Source organism: Streptopelia decaocto, assembly GCF_964273445.1.
Source record: "Streptopelia decaocto genome assembly, chromosome: 1".
In the NCBI taxonomy this organism is placed as follows: Eukaryota; Metazoa; Chordata; class Aves; order Columbiformes; family Columbidae; genus Streptopelia; species Streptopelia decaocto.
In genome coordinates this window covers 135,147,555-135,166,513 of record NC_138663.1, presented here as the reverse complement: position 1 = coordinate 135,166,513, position 18,959 = coordinate 135,147,555, and the positions used below count along the sequence as shown (strand labels likewise).

The window sequence follows — 18,959 nt, the reverse complement described above, 5'->3', positions numbered from 1 at the left end:
ACAGAAATCAGAGATTAAATATGTCACATGTACTGCAGATAATGCCTTACAAGAATATGGCCAATATTAAATAGTAGACATCACCACCATATAATTTGGCAGAAAAGCTGGCAAGATTCATTGGAGGGAGGTAAGCTGGTAAAGTCTTAATGCCACTGTTCCAGGCAAGTCATAATACCACAACTTCAGGGTGCCTATACAGTCAATCAGAAAAAGAGACTACTCTAGAAGGGAGAGTTGAAACCAAGATGCTCAGACTGTCTTTGGGAAAAGTTTCTCCACTGGCCATAGAAGAAGCATACAGACACTCACTGCCTAGTTTAGGTACACAGTTTGGGTAAGTGAAGTGGGATGGTGTGAAGGCCCCTCTGGAAATGCTTGCATTGCTACAAAGGTTAAGCAGAGCTGACAGCACAGATTTTATTCTGGTGCCCACTCTGCCCACATATGAAAGAGACAGTGTAAGTAGGGGGCAGAGTGCAATAGGCTTCTTGCCCTCCTCTCCCCTTGCTTGCACTGGTGGATGAGAACTATGGACAAAAGCTGAAGAAGCAAACCAAGTAGACACTACATGTTATTTATGACAAGTGCAATATTTATCACTTGAAGATAGCTCCCCAGGATGCTAAAAGAAATAAAAGTCAATTCTAAGTGCAAGTATTTATTTCAATTTTACTTTAGATTACATCTGGAAGATTTGGGATTTCCAAGAACACTTGCAAATTTAATCAGGTTTCCTTATGAAGACAGAGCCTTCTCCTCAACCAACTCCATCCACATGGTAAATTTCTCATTACTTTACAAAAGATCTTTTATCAACTGAATCTGTATTTCACCACAACACATAAACAAACATAAGACTTTTACTATAATTCCTCATCAACATCATTTTACAGAGACCTAGTTTTTGCTTCCTAATAATCTACACAAATGCGTTCCCAACTCTGTCATTCCAAGGTCAGCTTTGTCAGGGAAAGCTGATCTTACAGACTCTCCCCACCTTTAAAGAGCTATCCCTTCCTCTTGGTTGGTATTTATTATGTTTAATTCTGGAAAGCATCATAAAGAACAGCAGCCTAAGAAGTGAGTGCTGTGGACTCAGATTCTCTGAAAATATTAAAATCACATTTTTACAACACTGGCTGCCATTTATTTGCCTAATTCTAGTGATTCAAATTATTCTTTCATTTACTTGTGAGGGGAGATTATACTCTTTACCTGGGGTTAACTTATGGAGCTATGATGAAATTCCAAACAGTAGAGTCGAGGACCTAAATTCTCTCCGTAGCCACTGCAAGGAAATATGTACCTCCCTTCAGAGGTCAAATCCAGAGCATGTAAACCAGGTAGATGTTTGAAGTCCAGCAATACCAACGTCCTCACATTCAATCACAATTAAAAACATTCACATGCAGATGAGAAAACCTGCCAGAGGTAGGCACCAAGTTCTTCCTCAGATGTATTTAAACACCAAAGGACATTACAAGTAGTGAAAGCAGGGCTGCCTGGACAGCAGATGTCCTCTGATGTCCAAATAAGAGGAATCTCCTTCAGGTCCACCAAATCCCTCACAGGTTAAACCTTCCACATTTAAAGTGGCAGCAACTTTCAGCCCTACTGGTAATTTATTTATCTCTAGTCTCTCTGCAAATGCAGAAATCAAGGTAAATGATCTGTGCTTCTGTGTGAAAAAGACTTCAGACTTTCCCCCCTCACCCACACTGGTGTAGTGAATTTCAAGTATATATGGCACGAAGCTACAAGCTACCATCTTTTAGTTACATCACTGCAGGTGAGAGCCATGAAATTCACTTCAACAGGCATCCTGGAGACAACAATTTGGCAGAAAGTCACTGCTCCAGACCCTTCCCCTGGGAGGCCACCACAGGACTGGGGCAGGTATACCAGGTTGCAGGGAGCTCCCATCAATCCCACATTGAGCTGTGTGAATATGTCATGGTAGTGGTTTAATGCTTCTCTACCACAGTCACCTTATCCTGCCTGTGACGGCCCAGAGCTTTGCCATGCCCCATGATAGGACAAGGGGTAATGGGATCAAGCTGGAACACAAGAAGTTCCACTTAAATTTGAGAAGAAACTTCTTCACAGTGAGGATGACAGAACACTGGAACAGGCTGCCCAGGGGGGTTGTGGAATCTCCTTCCCTGGAGACATTCAAGACCCACCTGGACATGTTCCTGTGGGACCTCATCTAGGCGTTCCTGCTCTGGCAGTGGGATTGGACTAGATGATCTTCTGAGATCCTTTCCAATCCCAAACATACTGTGATACTGTGAAAACCTTGCAGGGTTCACTGGCCGTAAGCCAAGAGCCTTCATGCTGTGCCACCCGAGACACTGCGCTGTCCCGTGACAGATTAAGAGGAGCATGTGACGGAGCCTGCAGCAACACATGAGCAAGTGTAGTGTCTCATTGAAGCCTGAACACCTCATGTACACCCAGTTATAATGACAGTCAGAGCAAAGATCTCAGAAGTACATTAAGGTGCAAGAGGGACAAAGAAATGGGATATGCCCAACCACACCAGTGAAGGGCTGCAGGTGGAAACACAGGCAAGCACTAACCTTCTGCCTTCTGCTGGGGCAGTTTTCACCTACAAACACTTCACTAAAACCACCTCAAGCTGTTCTGAGATATATCATTCTTTGTGGGCACACTAAAGAGCTACAACTTAGCTGTCTTCGAAATACAGACATTTACATGTATTTCATTCCAAACACAGGGCCCTCAGTGGACACCAGGGTTCGGACAGAGTTTAGAACTACTGGTGCATTGTGACTCTGCTACAAGTTAAAGTTTCCATGACTGAAGCATGCTTTAGAAAAAAAATAAAATTCCTTCAACAAATCTAAATAAATCAACTTGCCAAGAATCTTACTTCACTATTTTTTCTTTAATCCAAGAAACAATACTTACATAACACTAAAAATTCCTCACTCCAAATATCAATTTTCTCTCCCTTTTTTCTCAAAAACTGCTTTTAGGGGGGAACAAATTAAAAAAAAAAAAAAGTCAAAAAGAGGCATAAGTTTGCTTATAGAATGTAGTAATTCTAAAGATTTATTTAAATAACTTACTACCTCATAATGTTTGAAATGTTTATAAATCTATACACCTTATTTTTAAATTAATTTTTACACCTAACTCACGATAACAGATGAAAACAAGCACTTCAAGAAAAACTTTCCGACTATAACTAAGATTAAAGACAAATAGGACTTGAGCAACAATCACGGAGATAGTTTTTCATCATTGGTGCAATCCTCTACCAGTGAAACAAAAGATATGGTGCTCTGAGTTTTGTACTACAGAGAAATAAGTGAAATTCGCGAAACTATAAAAGTTTATAAAATATTTCCTCCTATATTTTGAAGTCTTTTTGGCTTCAATTATTTATTTTTACTATTTATTCCTACAAGGCCATCAAAACTCCCTTTTAATAGTCACTTAATATTTAGCTCCTTCCTTCTCTATCTTACTTCGATGTATCATGTTCTTTATATCAATTTTTGTAAAATATATTCATTACTCTTTTTAAAATTCTTAGGAAACAAGAAAGTAACACATGCACACACACACAAACTGTTTTTTCTATAGTGTTTCTATGCAAAAGTAGAGGTGGCTTTTACTTAGTGCATTTATTCTAGACTTCAGAGTAGCTACGTAACATTAAAATAATATAATTTGGAAAACACAGATAAACACTGCTCTGCACCAAATATCAGTTTCATTAACAGGTAGGAAATACAATGACAAATTCTGTGCTGTTTTTCTAGTCCACTGAAATAGAAACATTTCATTGAACACACTGTAAAATAGTAGGAGAGAAGGCAAAGAGGTTTTAATAGTAAAGCAAAACAAAGCAAAGGCTAGATTTTGTAAAGTAACTGCTGGGTAAGTTGCTGAGGAGCACTTTGGTATGAAAAACTAATGTTTTACCACTTGAATCAATTAACACATTATGATACTAATGTATTCCTTCATATCAAAATGACTTCAAGCTCTTCAACAAATAACATTTACATTATTTCAGGAAAAATTATGCCAGAAATCTGTTTGTTATCACGTTTCTATAAGTTATACCAGAAATCTGTTTGTTATCACATTTCTATAAAGTAATTATTGCATACACTGAAGAAAAAAGTTTACTCTGACACGTTACCACTAAGAATATTTATGGAGAAGAAGAAATGCAGAAGAGGCTTGAACTTAATAATGTAGGGCCATTAATTAGCATCAAATGAAAGAAAAGCAATAAAGCAATTTTGTCACCAATTACTGACAATTTGCCTAAGTACAGTCATTAATTTTGGATAATATAACTTCCATAAAATTAAGGGCACAAAACTATTTGAATCAATATACTTCTCTAGTCTCTTTACACTAATTTAACTTGTTTAAGGAGTATCAAAAGTTTTGAAACCTTTAAACGCCTTAACAAAAATGGAAAAACATATGGTTATAATTTCCTACTTAAAAGTTGCTGGCTTTTGGTTTGGGGTTTTTTGTTTGTTTTGTTTTTTTTTTTTTCTTTGGCTGAAAAAATAAAAAGGAAAAGTAGGGCGACTAAAATTGCGAGTCTTTGGAATTACTACAGTCAAAATACTTGTTTACTTACAGTTTTCCTACTGTTTTAGAGAGCTTTCACAAAAGAAAGCCTGATTAGCAGAGCCAGAAATATCAACGTTTAATAGTTTGATTAAGGAATCTCCAGCATTCCCCAACACTGCCAACATTAACATCAGGCAGTGACAGGCAATATGAATTATATTTTTGCAGTGGGATATGTTCCTAGCTTTTCCCACCTCCAGTCTCAAGGAAATGACAAAAAGCACCCGCAAACCCCTGTCATTCACACCCCCAGCTCTAACCCCCGGCAGAATTTCCCTGACAGGCAGCATCACCCACCGCCTGCCATTGGCGGGAGGCAGTGGCTGTGCAGATGTGCCTGCACAGATGTGGAAGCAGCAGCAGCCTTGCCCCACACGTCCTCCCTCTGCCCCAGCGCTGCGCACCCCTGGCTTCCCAGTGCAAGGTCACCCAAGTGTACACAACATTTAATCGGTACAGCTACTCAGGGGCAGCCTTCCCCAGTGCTGCAGGACAAGCGTCCGGCATCGGTAACAGTCTGCAGCGATGTTTTCATGTTAAAAATGGGTGACATGTCCCAAAACCAAAGTTTTGCAAAACTCTCCTAAGGCTGGTGAAGACTTTTATTAACGAATGTACTTTCCAGAGTGCCTTGTCCCTCGGCACTCGTCTGTGTTCGCTCACTAGGAAACTGGAGCAGCCTTGTAATAAATATTGATACGTATTTGGGAAAGAAGACACAGGCAGAACACCTCTGTGTCCCCCAAAAAAGACTAGCTCAGGAAAATTACAGCCTTTAATCGGCATCCATATCAATTCATAAACCTCGGGTGCTAGAGTACAAATAAACACTCTAAAGGGTTTTAGCCACAAGGAGATAAGATCTCTCCCTGGGGAGACGGCTAGAAACTGCTCCATTGCCTTTGTGCAGACTACTGGAATGTGCTTGCTTTTCATTTCGGTCTTTGTGTCTGGCACTCAGGCCTCACAGGCAGTGTCTTAAGCCATGCAGGGTCAGGGCAAACAGAGAACTGCATTCATGGACAGATCAAGTTTATGTGAGAATCTGCTCCTCCTGTGCCCTCAATTTCCATTTGAATTGTTAATAAAATCTCAGCCTGAAAGCACATGATCCCATCAGTGGGGAAGTCATGCAGAGAATCCTCTAGCTCAGAAAAACAAAATTTCTTTATCTTTTTCATCCTCCTCCTACATTCGTGGGAATTATGCCATGTAACCCCCCTCCTAAAGTAACCCCCTGCCCCAGTGCAACACCTGATTGCCAGCCCACAGCTTGCACTAAAAATCGGGGGGGGGGGGGGAAAGGGAAGAGAAAGAAGGAGAAAAGATGCACAAGCAACACTCAGCTACAGCAAAATCACAACCACAATAACTGCACCTTCGTAGCAGTTTACAGACTCCCAGACACCTTCAGGCAAAAGGAAACACAGATATTTCATGTTTTAAGTTAATTTCCAACAGCTGATAACACGAGCTGCAAGACTTTCCCACAGCTTTATGACACCGCATGAACTACAGGGCCACAAAGATAATAAAAGGTCACACATAAAGAAAAGAACAGAGCCATACCCCAATTAACTTGGTCTCCCCATGCAAAAATTGTACAGGAACAAGAGCCGATATTTGCTGCAGGCATCAGGCATGCATCTCCTAACCTTGCCACGGTCTAACTGGGCCTCTTGTTTCTTCTGCCTTTGCTCCTCGCAAACTGTTTTAATATTGAACGCTTTTCAGAGGGATGGGCTGATGAACGAAAACATGAATTTCCTGCTTGCCCTTTAAGGTGGGTTAAAAGGGGGTGCTAGTAATCAATTACAGAACAAAAAGCAAAAGAGAGACTAAGTATTTTGCAAACTGGATGTCTTAGAGTTTACACCCTGTTTTCTAACCAGCATACTCTCCTTTACTCCTTTCACAAAAACATTTTTTTGTGTTTGTATGTAAGGACAAAGAATAACACAGTGTTCAAGTAAAGCCTGTGTGAAATGGAAGGACTCCAAGAGGTTGCTGCAGTTTTCACTTGTTATTTAGAGTAGCACATCGGCCCCAGATGAACAATAACTGCACTAAATATACAACAGAATTTGAAATCTTGTGGTTCTGAGTTTTGCACGGTCCTAGCCCTGCTCCCTCCTCCTTCTCCTCCTCTTCCTAAACTGGGAAGATATTTCTGTTTGCAGTAGTCACTGGAATGAGAAAAGTTTTACGGAAGCTGTGTCTCTGGGATCAATCCTGCCCAGCACTTCACTCTACCCAGCACTTCACTCACCAAGGCTTCCTATTCTGCCTAGTGACCTCAAAGGACTTGCTCCTTGGAGTAAATATTAACTCCTGGAAAAGCAGTTTAGACCTCTTTCCTGGCCTGTTCAGGGCTTGGCTGAATCATTACTGAATATCATTAGAAGAAGAATATAATTATTGTGACAGTATCTCATACTCAAAAGCTAATTGAAAAATAACACAGGTCTTTGAATATTGTGGAGGCCTGGGGGTCTGCTGATTTGGACTGAGGGGTACAGCATCCATTATATGTTATATTCATGTTAAGAATGGATATGTCACAGCAAGTGTTGAGGATGGACATTGTTAGTACATATCAAAACTTTCTGTTCTATGCTTGATTTTACATATTTTTAGCTAGACTTGGCAGAATTTCTCCTTGAGACACATAACCAACGGCTTGAGCCTTTAAATCTGTTTACCAGGTGTCTGCAAATAGGTCATGGGTGTTATTAATTACTTCATTAGTCACAAGTCCTTGAGCAGTGTATGCAAACATATTTGACCCTATGACACAATTTTTAACTGGCCGATACGAACAATCAGTATTCGTTATTCATGATGCGTGACTGGTCACTTAATTCACAAAATTGTGCTCTTTTCCTGATTGAGTAGCCCAAGCCATGTAGACGAGGCCTTTTCTGTTTGCTAATTCTCCACAAATGCTTGCAATTGCCTAATGAATCCACTTTCACACCAGTTAAAATTATTTGTTTAAATGGGACTTGCAGTGCAGCTGCTCTTGCAAATAATTTTTGCGGTTGTTCTTTCCCCCACAGAATCGGCAACCGGTGAACGTGGCCTTGACTTCACACTACGAATACTCGGGGAGCCACAGAGGGAGCAGAGGATGAGGGAATAGCTTCATTAAACCAATCTGTGCACACTCACAGAACACACCAATTGCCACGTGGAATTTATAATTTCAAGATTATCATCTAACCCTGTCACAGGATGCTCACAGGCTTTCTTGCCCGAATGACCTTCTCCTTTTCTCCCCAGTGCCTGAGTATAAACTCCGAGAACTCTCCTTCCTTTTTTGTACAGGCATCCTCTCCTCATACAAATACCTCCTTAAAACTCCTTTCTCTTGGATAGCTTATTGATGCTCACTCATATTTTATGGATACAGTGAAAGCTGCCACATCAGAACACTAAATACAAAACCTGAGATCAACTGTAGAGCAGAAGAATGTACTTTCATTAAATCCAGAACAGAACTGCAATTCAGTGTGCACGTGGATACAGGGGAGAGCAAAACACCATAGCAGGAATATGCATAAAAATGACATATCATACATAGATATACATGTCAGTACAATGTAGAGTATGTGTCTGGCTATTTTTCTTTTTCTGTATTCATTTAAAACACCTGCCAACTATAACCTCAACTTAACCTTTTGTACTCTGTGGGAACCTCTATCAAAACCAATGGAAATAGTGTAGTGAAAGTAGTAAAGATTCCTCTCAATTTTGTTGTTTTGTTTTGTCAAAATACCTCTATTTTTTGGACATTTCTTTCTACATATAATATATACCATAGGAACTAGGTAAGAATGCAAAGTCCCATCAGTAAATATAAATATTTTACTCTTTGAAATACTCTCATTGTTGTTCCCCTCGAATAACAGCACGACTAAAATCTGTTATCTTTATCCAATTTGAAATAAAAAATCCTAATAGTTCTAATAGGTTCTTGCTATAAAATAAAGAAGAAAGGACAAGGAAAAAGGGTAGAAAAGTAACCTCTTCCAATAAAAAAGGAACCTGGACTGAAATGCAGACTCCTCCAAATGATCTGGTAAAATTCTCGTTTTCTCCTAGATTAAAGCATCTACCTGGCATGGCAGATGAAGAAAAAGCATGGTAAAATTCAGCAACTAAACTGGCATCTTCCAAATTCTAGCTAAAAGCCTTAACTGAACGGCCAGCTTTTCTCAATACCTACCTGTTTCCTACTTTACCTTATATATACGCGTTCTAGGTACAGTATGTATTTTTTACATGACAGTATGGTAAATTAAAAAGGTCCAAACACTGAGATGGTTTTGTTATTTTTTATAAATTTTACTAGAACACTCTAAATGTCCATATTAATGTAATAGAATTAAACTATTAGAATTAATAGATTTTTTTTACTTTATAAGAGTTTGATATCAGTACATTAACAATGGGTATACCCCAATAAAACATCAACAAGATAAGGCTTATTACCTCATCTAAACAATGCACTTAAAACATTACAATATTATTCTCTAAACTTAACATTAACTGCTATTTTGCCAGGTAATAAGCTGATAAACAAAACACATCCATTCTTAAGGAACTGAACGTAACCAAAGCACATAATCAACAGACTTCCCTTTCAACAAAATCTAAAGCATTAAACAAATATACACAGAAACAACAATGCTACATAATTCCTCTCTTCTTAAAGCACACTTTTTTCCTGTCTCAAGTGTATACAGAAGCAAATTAGACTTTACATGAAGTGGCTGTGAATTTTCATGAGTTTTAGAAAGCTGGTAATTCAGCATGCACCAAAGCCAGAACTACCTACCTAGGTGATCCTGACCCTAACTACTGTGGCCCCTTGCTGACTTGTACTTACATCAGCTCCGTAACTGTGCCAGATTCTATGTTGTACGTATAATGCAAACAACACCATCAAGGAAGTGGATTTAAAATACTCATTTATGTAAATTTGAACATGGATCTCTTGAAATGAGATTACAGACTTAGTTTGAAACCACACTGTCACCTTCTCTCTGGCAAGGGTGTATCTTTGAATATCAACACCAGAGCTACACAGCTTTTATTTTATTTTATTAACCATTATAAAATACTCCTCATTGAAGAAATAATATCTACATTTCTTTGAATTTTGTCAGTAAAAATACCATCTAACTTTTGCTTTTAATGTGGTGCTCATGAAACAAACTTCTATATACCATATGGTGCGTTTTAAAATACTTCACTTATCAAAATGTACATTGATGACATTAGGATAAGATTAGAAGGTTTTTCATTCTTCTATAAACATTCTGCTTTACTTCATGTTTAAAGATGGAAGAAAAGGATCTTCCCATTAGTCCCCTACATACAAAGGGGTGTCTGGACAAATGTTCAACAGCAAATACAACAGAATTTTTTTTTTTTTTAAACACATTTTAGATGTGTTTAAAACCCAGGATCTTATTTTATTAAATCAAGAAACCCTTTAAAATACCTAGAGAACAGCTTGTGGTGAAAAGATGGAGGAAAACCAATACCAATGCATCGGTGAAGATACCAGACACCATCCCAGCTTGCACAGTCTCTAGTCCCAGCTAGTTCAAGCGTTGCCAGTCAGCCCAAAGTTGCAGAGGTATGAACCAAGAAAACAAAACAACAACTGCAACAACAACAACAACAAAAAGGAAGCAAGCAAAATGCCCATGTTATCCCTTCTATTTTTCATGCCAGCTGTAGGACTGCCCAGGGTGTGAGGAACAACAGAGAGCAAACAAGCCTGTTCATGAGCACTCTTATGCCTCTGAAGAGCAGGGTCCTCCTATGCATAAATTGAGTCTCTCTCCTCCAACAGCCTGAATAAATTTGGTATCTTTACTTCAGTGGCAATGTCCATTATCTCTAATGTAATTGGCAGCTTCATTTGATATGACTTAGTACTTGTTTAACAAGTGAGCTTTCAGGCCTGGATATGACTCACAACTTTATCAGCTTTTTCTTTTTCTCAGGTGTCTTTCCCCCTGCTCTGTTGGGGATGGTGAGGTCCTGCACCTCTCATGGATCAATCACATGCTTGCACAGCAAACAACGGCATAAACTTATGCTGGCATTTCCCTAATTTAGCCTAATCTAGCAAGCATGGATGGCAGTGGCAGAAAAGACAGAGGGCCATGGTTTTTGGCACCTGTGCCGACAACTTCCCGCACCCCCCAAGTACACTTTGACTGTGTTTCCTTCTACACTATTCTCCAACTTGGCGAGGTGTAGCTAGCCATGAATCTGCTACATATGCTGTTAGATTTACTTATTTTTCCTAACCAATTACCTTCTAGAACAATTAACACAATGCACTGTTTCTTTCAAGTCACACACTTTCTTGCTTTCCAGGCTCTCCAATACTGCTGTGTCCCAACAGCTAAAGGATCTGAACTTGAACGTCTGTTTCCAATAACACAGCACTATATTTTCCTGGAGGTTTCTGGGGGAAGAACATCCCAAAGGAAAAAAAAAAAAATAAAAACAGAACAAAATCAGAAATCTGTATTTACTTCAAGCATCTAATAACTACTTAGTGTAATATATTACATACTTATTTATCCTTGAGGATCTGGACCTTGTTGATGACAAAAATCTTGAAAGGTTTAATTTTAAAAGATACACATCTGGCACATGGTTACTTCCTACTCTGAGAGGCCCTATGTGATTTTTAACTTCTGCAATGCCAAAATAAGATTGGAGATCTATGAGGGTGTAAAGAATACACTTCAACAGTCAAGCTTAGTGTTCCCCAGTTTCTATAACTCTTTCCAAAGCACAAGGCAGTTCTGAATTTTCTACAATATATTACATACAGTGTTTTCAAATTAGTTCATTAAATTATCAGCTAAAATCAATATACATTTACAGGGAACAGTGAGAGATCTAAGGATAAGGACAAACAGAAAATGCCCAGAGCTGGTTTTCCAAAGTATGAAAGGGCAGGGCAGTTGAGTGGTTATCATCTGAGGCAGCTGATATAGCAAGAGGTTAGCAGGTTACTGAGAAAGTGCAAAACCTGATGGTCAGCAAGTAGGCAGATGTCATATATCTACTACATATTTAGGTGAGTATGGTGGGTACTCAACTCATAAGTGGTGACTTGCTGCAGCAAAATCACAGACTCAAAGTATGGTTGGGGTTAGAAGGGACTTGTGGAGATCATCTAGTCCAACCCACCTGCTAAAGCAGGTTCACCCAGAGCAGATCACACAGGAATGTGTCCAGGTGGGTTTTGAATGTCTCCAGAGAAGGAGACTCCACAGCCTCTCTGGGCAGACTGTTCCAATGCTCTGGGACCCTCAAAGTGAAGGAGTTTTTCCTCATATTCAGATGGAACCTCCTGTGCTTTAGTCTGTGCCTGTTGCACCTCATCCTAGAATGTTGGAGAATGCAGGTTTCCACATGCAGTGGAATACTGCAGTTTCTGCCATCATAAACCTAACGTAGGTGACAGGAGACCCTTGAATTGAGACTTAGGCTTATCCTCTCCAGATGCTGCTCTACAGCGAACTCCTGGTTTGTCTCCAGCTGTCCCCTGGGTCAGCAGGCACCACAGCAGCTACCACTGATAGAAGGGACCAATTCCCGCTCCCTTGCTGCAGCTCCCTGGAGGTGAGACAATCCTGCCAGGCTACTGGGATGCTTATCAGTGTGATCACATGATCCTGGGAAGCTTTATGTCACATGGCTCTTTAAGGTTACTGACAGGAATCAACTTTGCAATTCCTCTTTGGGAACATCTTCAGGAATCTCTTCTCATCAAGTACCTGAAGGAATTTCTGTGATAGCAGAAACTCTATAAACTTACAATTAAGCAGTAGTGAGTGAAGGTAGTGCAACTAATCAAATTGGACTCAAAAGGTACAGTAGGAAACAAGATTACGTGATAAATCACTTTTTATAGCAAATTTTAAAAAGAAAAAGAAAGAGGAATAATTCAATAAATGGTCCAGCTAGCTAAAAGCTTGAGCAAACGGGAGTAATAGTCCAAGAAATGGTTGCATCCAAATTGCATAAGTCAAACAAGGGCATTAATCTGAGAAGTAAATAAATGTGAATAAAAGTACATAAGATTTTTAAATTAAATCAGAAAATCGTGTCCTTAATTCTGAAGGGAACAGTGCGTGCCAGATATTGAGTTATATATTGCTTTATTGAAGAGTAGGTCAAGATCTTATCAGCTCTATTATGAGGAATGTCAATAAAAGACTGTGTGATGATAAAATGTTTAATTAAAAATGAACACTGTGCAACATATGAACTCTTTGTATTATACAGAAAATGGAGTTAAATGTATTATGTTCTCCAAGTTACAAATTGCACTGAATCATTTTCCCTCCATCAAACATTCTTATCACTATGAAATCTTGTATAAAAACAGAGTTATTTATATTGGCTCCTTTACAAATTAGTTTAAGATTATCTACCTCCAGGGTACTTCAAATACTTTGAAAATCTGAGACAACTGTGATGAGAAGAACACTAGGGTCTTGTTTTCTTGGTACTCTTCCAGCTGAATAAGTGGTACGCTTCGGCAAGTTAATTAACAAAGAAAAGGCTTACTACTGATTCACTGTGTTGATCAAAACGTAACAGGAACCAGTAAGATTAAATGTTTTAGTTTATTACTTCTGTAATATACATGCATACCTCACCATCCTAAAGACCTCTAACTCACTAGAGAAGGTACAAACTATGACACCAGAGAGCATGCAGAAATAAATGCAGCAATACCTATGGTAGACAGACATCATGTTTCCTCCCTGGTGAAAATAATCTTATCCCCCCACTTCCCCTGCAATGTTAACCATTTTAAACAAAAGGAAGTGCCAATGCAAGGATACTTAGCTATGGGGATAATGTCTCAGCAGGACATTTCAAGTTGGAAAGTATGGTTTATACATAGTTTTAAAGGAATGAAGCAAAATGCAATGATCATAAAATGGTAAATTAGCAACATAGAACTAGGCAATAAATGGATTAATACCTTCATGGCCTTCTCTTCTGGCATATCTTTGTATAACAAAGCATTCTTATGGACACTTTGGCCTGAACATATAGAAGATTTTTTAAATACCTCCACCAATCAACTTCAAACCCCCAACATAAACAGATACATGTGCATACATATGCTGTGCACGCATACACTGCACAAACTTTTTACAGCTGTAATTCTAAAGGCCCAGCCTGAACTGGGAGGAATTTTTAATGAAAAACATAGTAAGTTTCCTAAACAAGGTCCACCACTAGAATGGAAGTTCCAGTAGGAGTTGATGAATGAGCTTAATGAACCTGAGATACTGAAACAAAGAAATCAAATAAGATACCATATGAGAGCACACTCAGCATTTTACATCTGTCCCTTTTTCCAAAGCAATTAATACTGGCATTAAGAAAACATCCTAAAGTCAGAAAAAGCTTTTATGTAGCATTCATGTTTTGACAATCAAAATTTAGCTTCGTATGTCACACACCAATTTTAATATACTGGAATACAGTAGAGTAAAGAGCAGTCAAACAGCACATCAGCTGATAGGAAAGAAAAATCATGTATAAAATGACAATTTAATACCCTTTAGTAGAAGGATTTGTAAGGTATGAATGATGTGTGGGAGATACATGCTCCAACTGAAGGACTGTGAAGAATAATACTTACCCTGTTTCCCTGAAAATAAAACAGGGTCTTATATTAATTTTTGCTCCAAAACATATTACTTTTTTGCATGTACAGCTGCCTTGACACTATTTAAATCGACTTTTAAAATGAACTGTAACTAGGGCTTATTTTTGGAGTAGGGCTTATATTTTGAGCATCCTCAAAAATCCTGAAAAATCATGCTAGGTCTTATTTTTGGGGTAGGTCTTATTTGTGGGGAAACAGGGTAAGAACAACTTTTCACCCATGAACAAAAATAAGCTCATCGAATTTAAAACATCGGTAAAAGAAAATCCACAATATACTTAAGGAAAGTTTGTGACTGTAGAAACTCACCATATTAAAGAGCTATCAAGTGATCTAACCTTTCTTCTCAGAGTTAAGCCTTGTTTCTTGCAATCCATTTTATAGCCTTCAACAAGCAGAATCATTTTATATTGTATCCTACCTGTAGGATTGCCACCGCATCCTCTGGGAAATTATTCTGAAGTCCTTTTTCTCTTTTTATCAGATAGTATTTCCTGCCTATAATTGCTGCTAACAATACTGTCATATTTAAGCACAGAAAAATATAGGTATAGAAATGTGTTTTTCTTTGAGCATAGGAACCCCCAAATCAAGTACAAATAAACTTCAATAACAGAGAATTATTACCTAAGAAGCAGATTTGGTAGTAATATTAAAAACTAAGTCCTCAGAGGAGGTCTAGTTAGAGGCATGAATAGAACAAATCCTTCACCAAGAACCAGCAGAGATTCACAGGGTCATGGCCTAGCCGAAGTTTAAAGAAAAACTCTTCCTGATTTCAGTGCGGCCAGGATATTGTCCCCATCTTTTATTCATAGTATATCATCACAAATGGAAACTACAAATGACGCATCATGAAGTGAGGTGCCTATAATTTGTAATGTTTTCTTCCACTATAATAACCAAGACCTCTCCCTGAACTCCAACGGAGGCGAATTAGTTCCACATGTCAGATACCAACCGTAATATTTTCTCTTACACTTGGTACACAATGAGGGATGCAATACAACACAGAGCAATTAATACATTTCTTTTTGTGAAATAATGCATGACAGAACAACTCAGAAAGGATGTCACTCACTTGTAAGTGGTGAGTTGCTAGCCCATGAAGAGTAGAAGTAGAAAAAGTAATCAATGGAAAATAAGATAAATTAAGCTCCCCCCTACTGTTTTACATTTTTCTAGTGGTTGCCTTACTTGCTTCATTCCAACCCTTCTTTCCTTGCAGGTTTCCAGGTACCCACATGTACATTTCACCTCTGAATCTGGCATTACAATCCGTCACAATTCAAACTGAATCAGGTCAGGTTGTACGGTTCTATCTCATGTATAGGATAGGACTTCTAAGCACAGGCATACCCTACAATGTCCTGGAAGGGCTCAGCTACCGCTACAGATGGTTCTGGGTCTGTTGCAGGATTTGTGTCATATTTACCTGTCTCATGTTTAAGTAACTCTCACCTCAATATGTCTTTTAGCAGTGAGAAAATAGTAAACTGGAACCAATGCCTTTAGGTAGTGTCTATTCATTGCACTGCACTCTGATCAGAGAAGGCATGTATAAATAACAAGCAAACATTTCTCAAAATTATTCTCATTAAACCATTCTATTAAGAAATAACCATGGCTATGGTATTCTATTTCTGGCAACACATACACAGGGACTACAGAGTATACTTATGGTTACAGGTAACAGCCACACTATCCCAAGAATGCTTTGGAACAAAACTGTGACACTAACTAGAACATTGCAGCCCAGTATAATACCTGGATGCATTAGTAGCCCTGCTTAGTAAATACCAACACAGAGGAAGCCACCAAAAACAATGACAAGTCAAGGTGAAGTGAAACACGGATCCAGCACAATACCCGATTTTCACAACTGCCCCCCTCCACTGTCATACTGCTACAATCACCCTATAGCACTTCTTCAGGGTTTGCTAATCAAAGGGTCATCTAGTCTCCTAGTTTCCTCAGTTCTAAGATTTTCATATATATTCTTTTTTGCTTTCCTAGCTCTAAGACATTTTTTCGCAGTACCATGTTGAAGAAAGACCACATGCACTTGATTCTTTGGGTGTCTTTAAAACTACAAGCAATTAATTTTGCCCATTACAGAAATCATCGATATTACAGACATGATTTTTTCTCACAACCAAGCATAGAAATTAAAATATATTCTTTTATTTCCTAGCTTCTGTTGCTGAACATGAATGATGGTTTTAGCTATAGTGCAATGGTGACACCTTGCAAATACCTTCTGCTGATAATTTGAGAGGCACAACCAAGTAATAGTATAAATAGCTCTGAGATTTGTAACATTTTTCCAAAATTCAGAAGACTTAAAATACCTGCTTGACTTCATTTACATTTAATAGAAAAGTAATTACAAACTTCATCAAACCATGCCCTTGTGAAAAAGAAAGAAACCTACCTTATTGCAAGATACCTCTTCCATTTGCCAGTACTTCTCAGTGCTGCATGTGGCATCACAAGAAGAATGGGGCATCACACCAGACAGAAGCTACCATCTACAGAAAACGGTACTTTCCAAGCCTGTAACATAAAGACAATGCACAGTACATTCAGAAACAATGACTCTAAAAACACTCCACTGTGTAATTCCAAGATTATCGTTGTTCAGTTCATCCTTAGCAAGTCTGAGTTTTCACAAGGGGGGGAAAAAAAATTAAAAAAGACTTCAGCACTCCTCAAGCTAGCAAACTCAACCTGACATATACATTTTTGTGGGTTATGCATCATCATCTGTAAATTTGATCCAGTTTATAAATATAAGAAGATGCCCTTTGAAAAACTGACTTCTGCCATTTAGGAGTAAAGACACTGTTACTTGGTTTATGAGCTCTCTTTTATTTGCCAAGCGTCCAGTATACAACAGAAAGTTGAATACCATGTTAACAGTTTCAAAATATGCAGTAATTGTAGAAATGTGAAGATAAGCATTATAGAATTAGACATAAGTAAAATAAAGACATTTTTTTATGTCAAATTGAAGCTTTAGCAGGTGGGTTGGACTAGATGATCTCCAGAGGTCCATTCCAAACCCAACTATTCTATGATTCTGTAATATTATTGGAATTTCCTTAATTTTTCTGATAATGCATGTGGAAACTGATTTCTGCTCCTAAAATCACATGGATTTGTATACAACCAATAAAAACACACACAGAAAGTACAAGTGGATAAAGAGGAGTTAACTATTAAACAACAAGTTGAGACCACAAGGAATACAAACTTAATTTAAAAATATATATAAAATGTATAGACATTATTTTCAGGCATTCACTTTCCACAGTCATCAGCAGATTCTGAGCCAAATTCAACATAGTTTGTAAACATACATAACTTCAATAGAGTGGCAATCAAGTTTACAAGAGACTAGTTTAATCTTTTACTGTACAAAATACCAATGACTTCATATATCCCTTAGCCTCTTTGTTTGGAGTAGCAGAACCTCACTAGCGCTCTGTTTTAACTGGTATGCAGGCCACACTTAAAGTGTGTCATTTTAAGACAAGACAGAAATGTCTTGGAACAAAGTATCTTTCTGAGTTTTAATTTTTTTTAGTGACTGAAGACAGAAAATAAATATTTTGTTCTAAGAAGTCTGTAAATCCAAGTGCCTACCTGCAAAATGCAAATACAATATTTTCCTTATAATTGATATATCCAATAATTAAATAATTATTTAATTTTGGTTTTGATTGAAAGTAATACATATTTTAGGCACACAAAAATACAAAGCAGTTGATCCCAATTTAGTATACACCTATTTCATTAACCTCAACTGTTGAATTATGTCTATGTGTTTATCATGTCTGGGTATGTACTTATATGGATACATATATATTTACAAGGCTAAGCCTCACGAGACCCATAGTTCAAAATGTCAGCCATATATATATACTATAGATGAGTAGATCCAAAGAAGGAAACAAACCTGGTACACCTCTAAGTGGCTTTAATAGCATACACAGAAATCCCCCCAGGCAAAGCCATGCATAGGTAGAATTACTGGGTTTCAACTAGCTTTTGCATAACATTGTTGACTCTTGAAATACAGGTTTTAATATAATGAGACACTGGCATTGTTGTTTTGTTATGCAGCTTACAGAATAAATTGAAATTTCAGTCCTTCGACTGGTAGCCATACAAAACTCAACAGTTGTACCACAGAACGACATACTCCTTCAATTCACATAGTTTCAACCTGGTGAGAAAAGGGTATATAACTACGTATCATAAAGAAAAAAGAAAAAAAAAATAAAAACAAACCACTACATACTGAATATCTCTACATCTGCATCACTCCATGTGCCTATTCACTTTCACAGTGATAGTCAATCTTAGTAACAGGCAGAGGAGAATAACCTGAAGCATGTGCTACTGTCCTAAAAAAAATCAGAGGTTCAGGGGATAAGTACTTATGCAGAATGCTTGATACAAATTCAACTGTATCAAGGAACTCTTGTCAGATCCACTTTGAATATACTGAAATGGGTTCCACCAGCACTCTTTAATTCATAGTTTAGCAAACTTGGCATTTAATATACGAGCAATGAAGACAAAATAT

At 38.1% G+C, this 18,959-nt stretch overlaps 1 protein-coding gene across 10 annotated transcripts in view; it reads right to left on the bottom strand.

Moving 5' to 3' along the window:
- Window positions 1-18,959, bottom strand: part of LOC309441175 (uncharacterized protein) — a 262,238-nt gene that overhangs the window by 192,206 nt on the left and 51,073 nt on the right. For 8 of the 10 annotated variants that reach the window (XR_014184329.1, XR_014184331.1, XR_014184332.1 and 5 more), the window contains exon 2: window positions 16,800-16,921. Coding sequence is in view for 4 of the 10 variants with exons in the window: in XM_082055665.1 (XP_081911791.1) it covers window positions 16,800-16,874 (75 nt within the window). In the remaining 6 variants the exon portion in view is untranslated. Of the gene's footprint in view, window positions 1-16,799; window positions 16,922-18,671; window positions 18,778-18,959 lie in introns of all 10 variants that reach the window. The other 2 variants (XR_014184330.1, XM_082055663.1) reach the window with 1 other exon arrangement.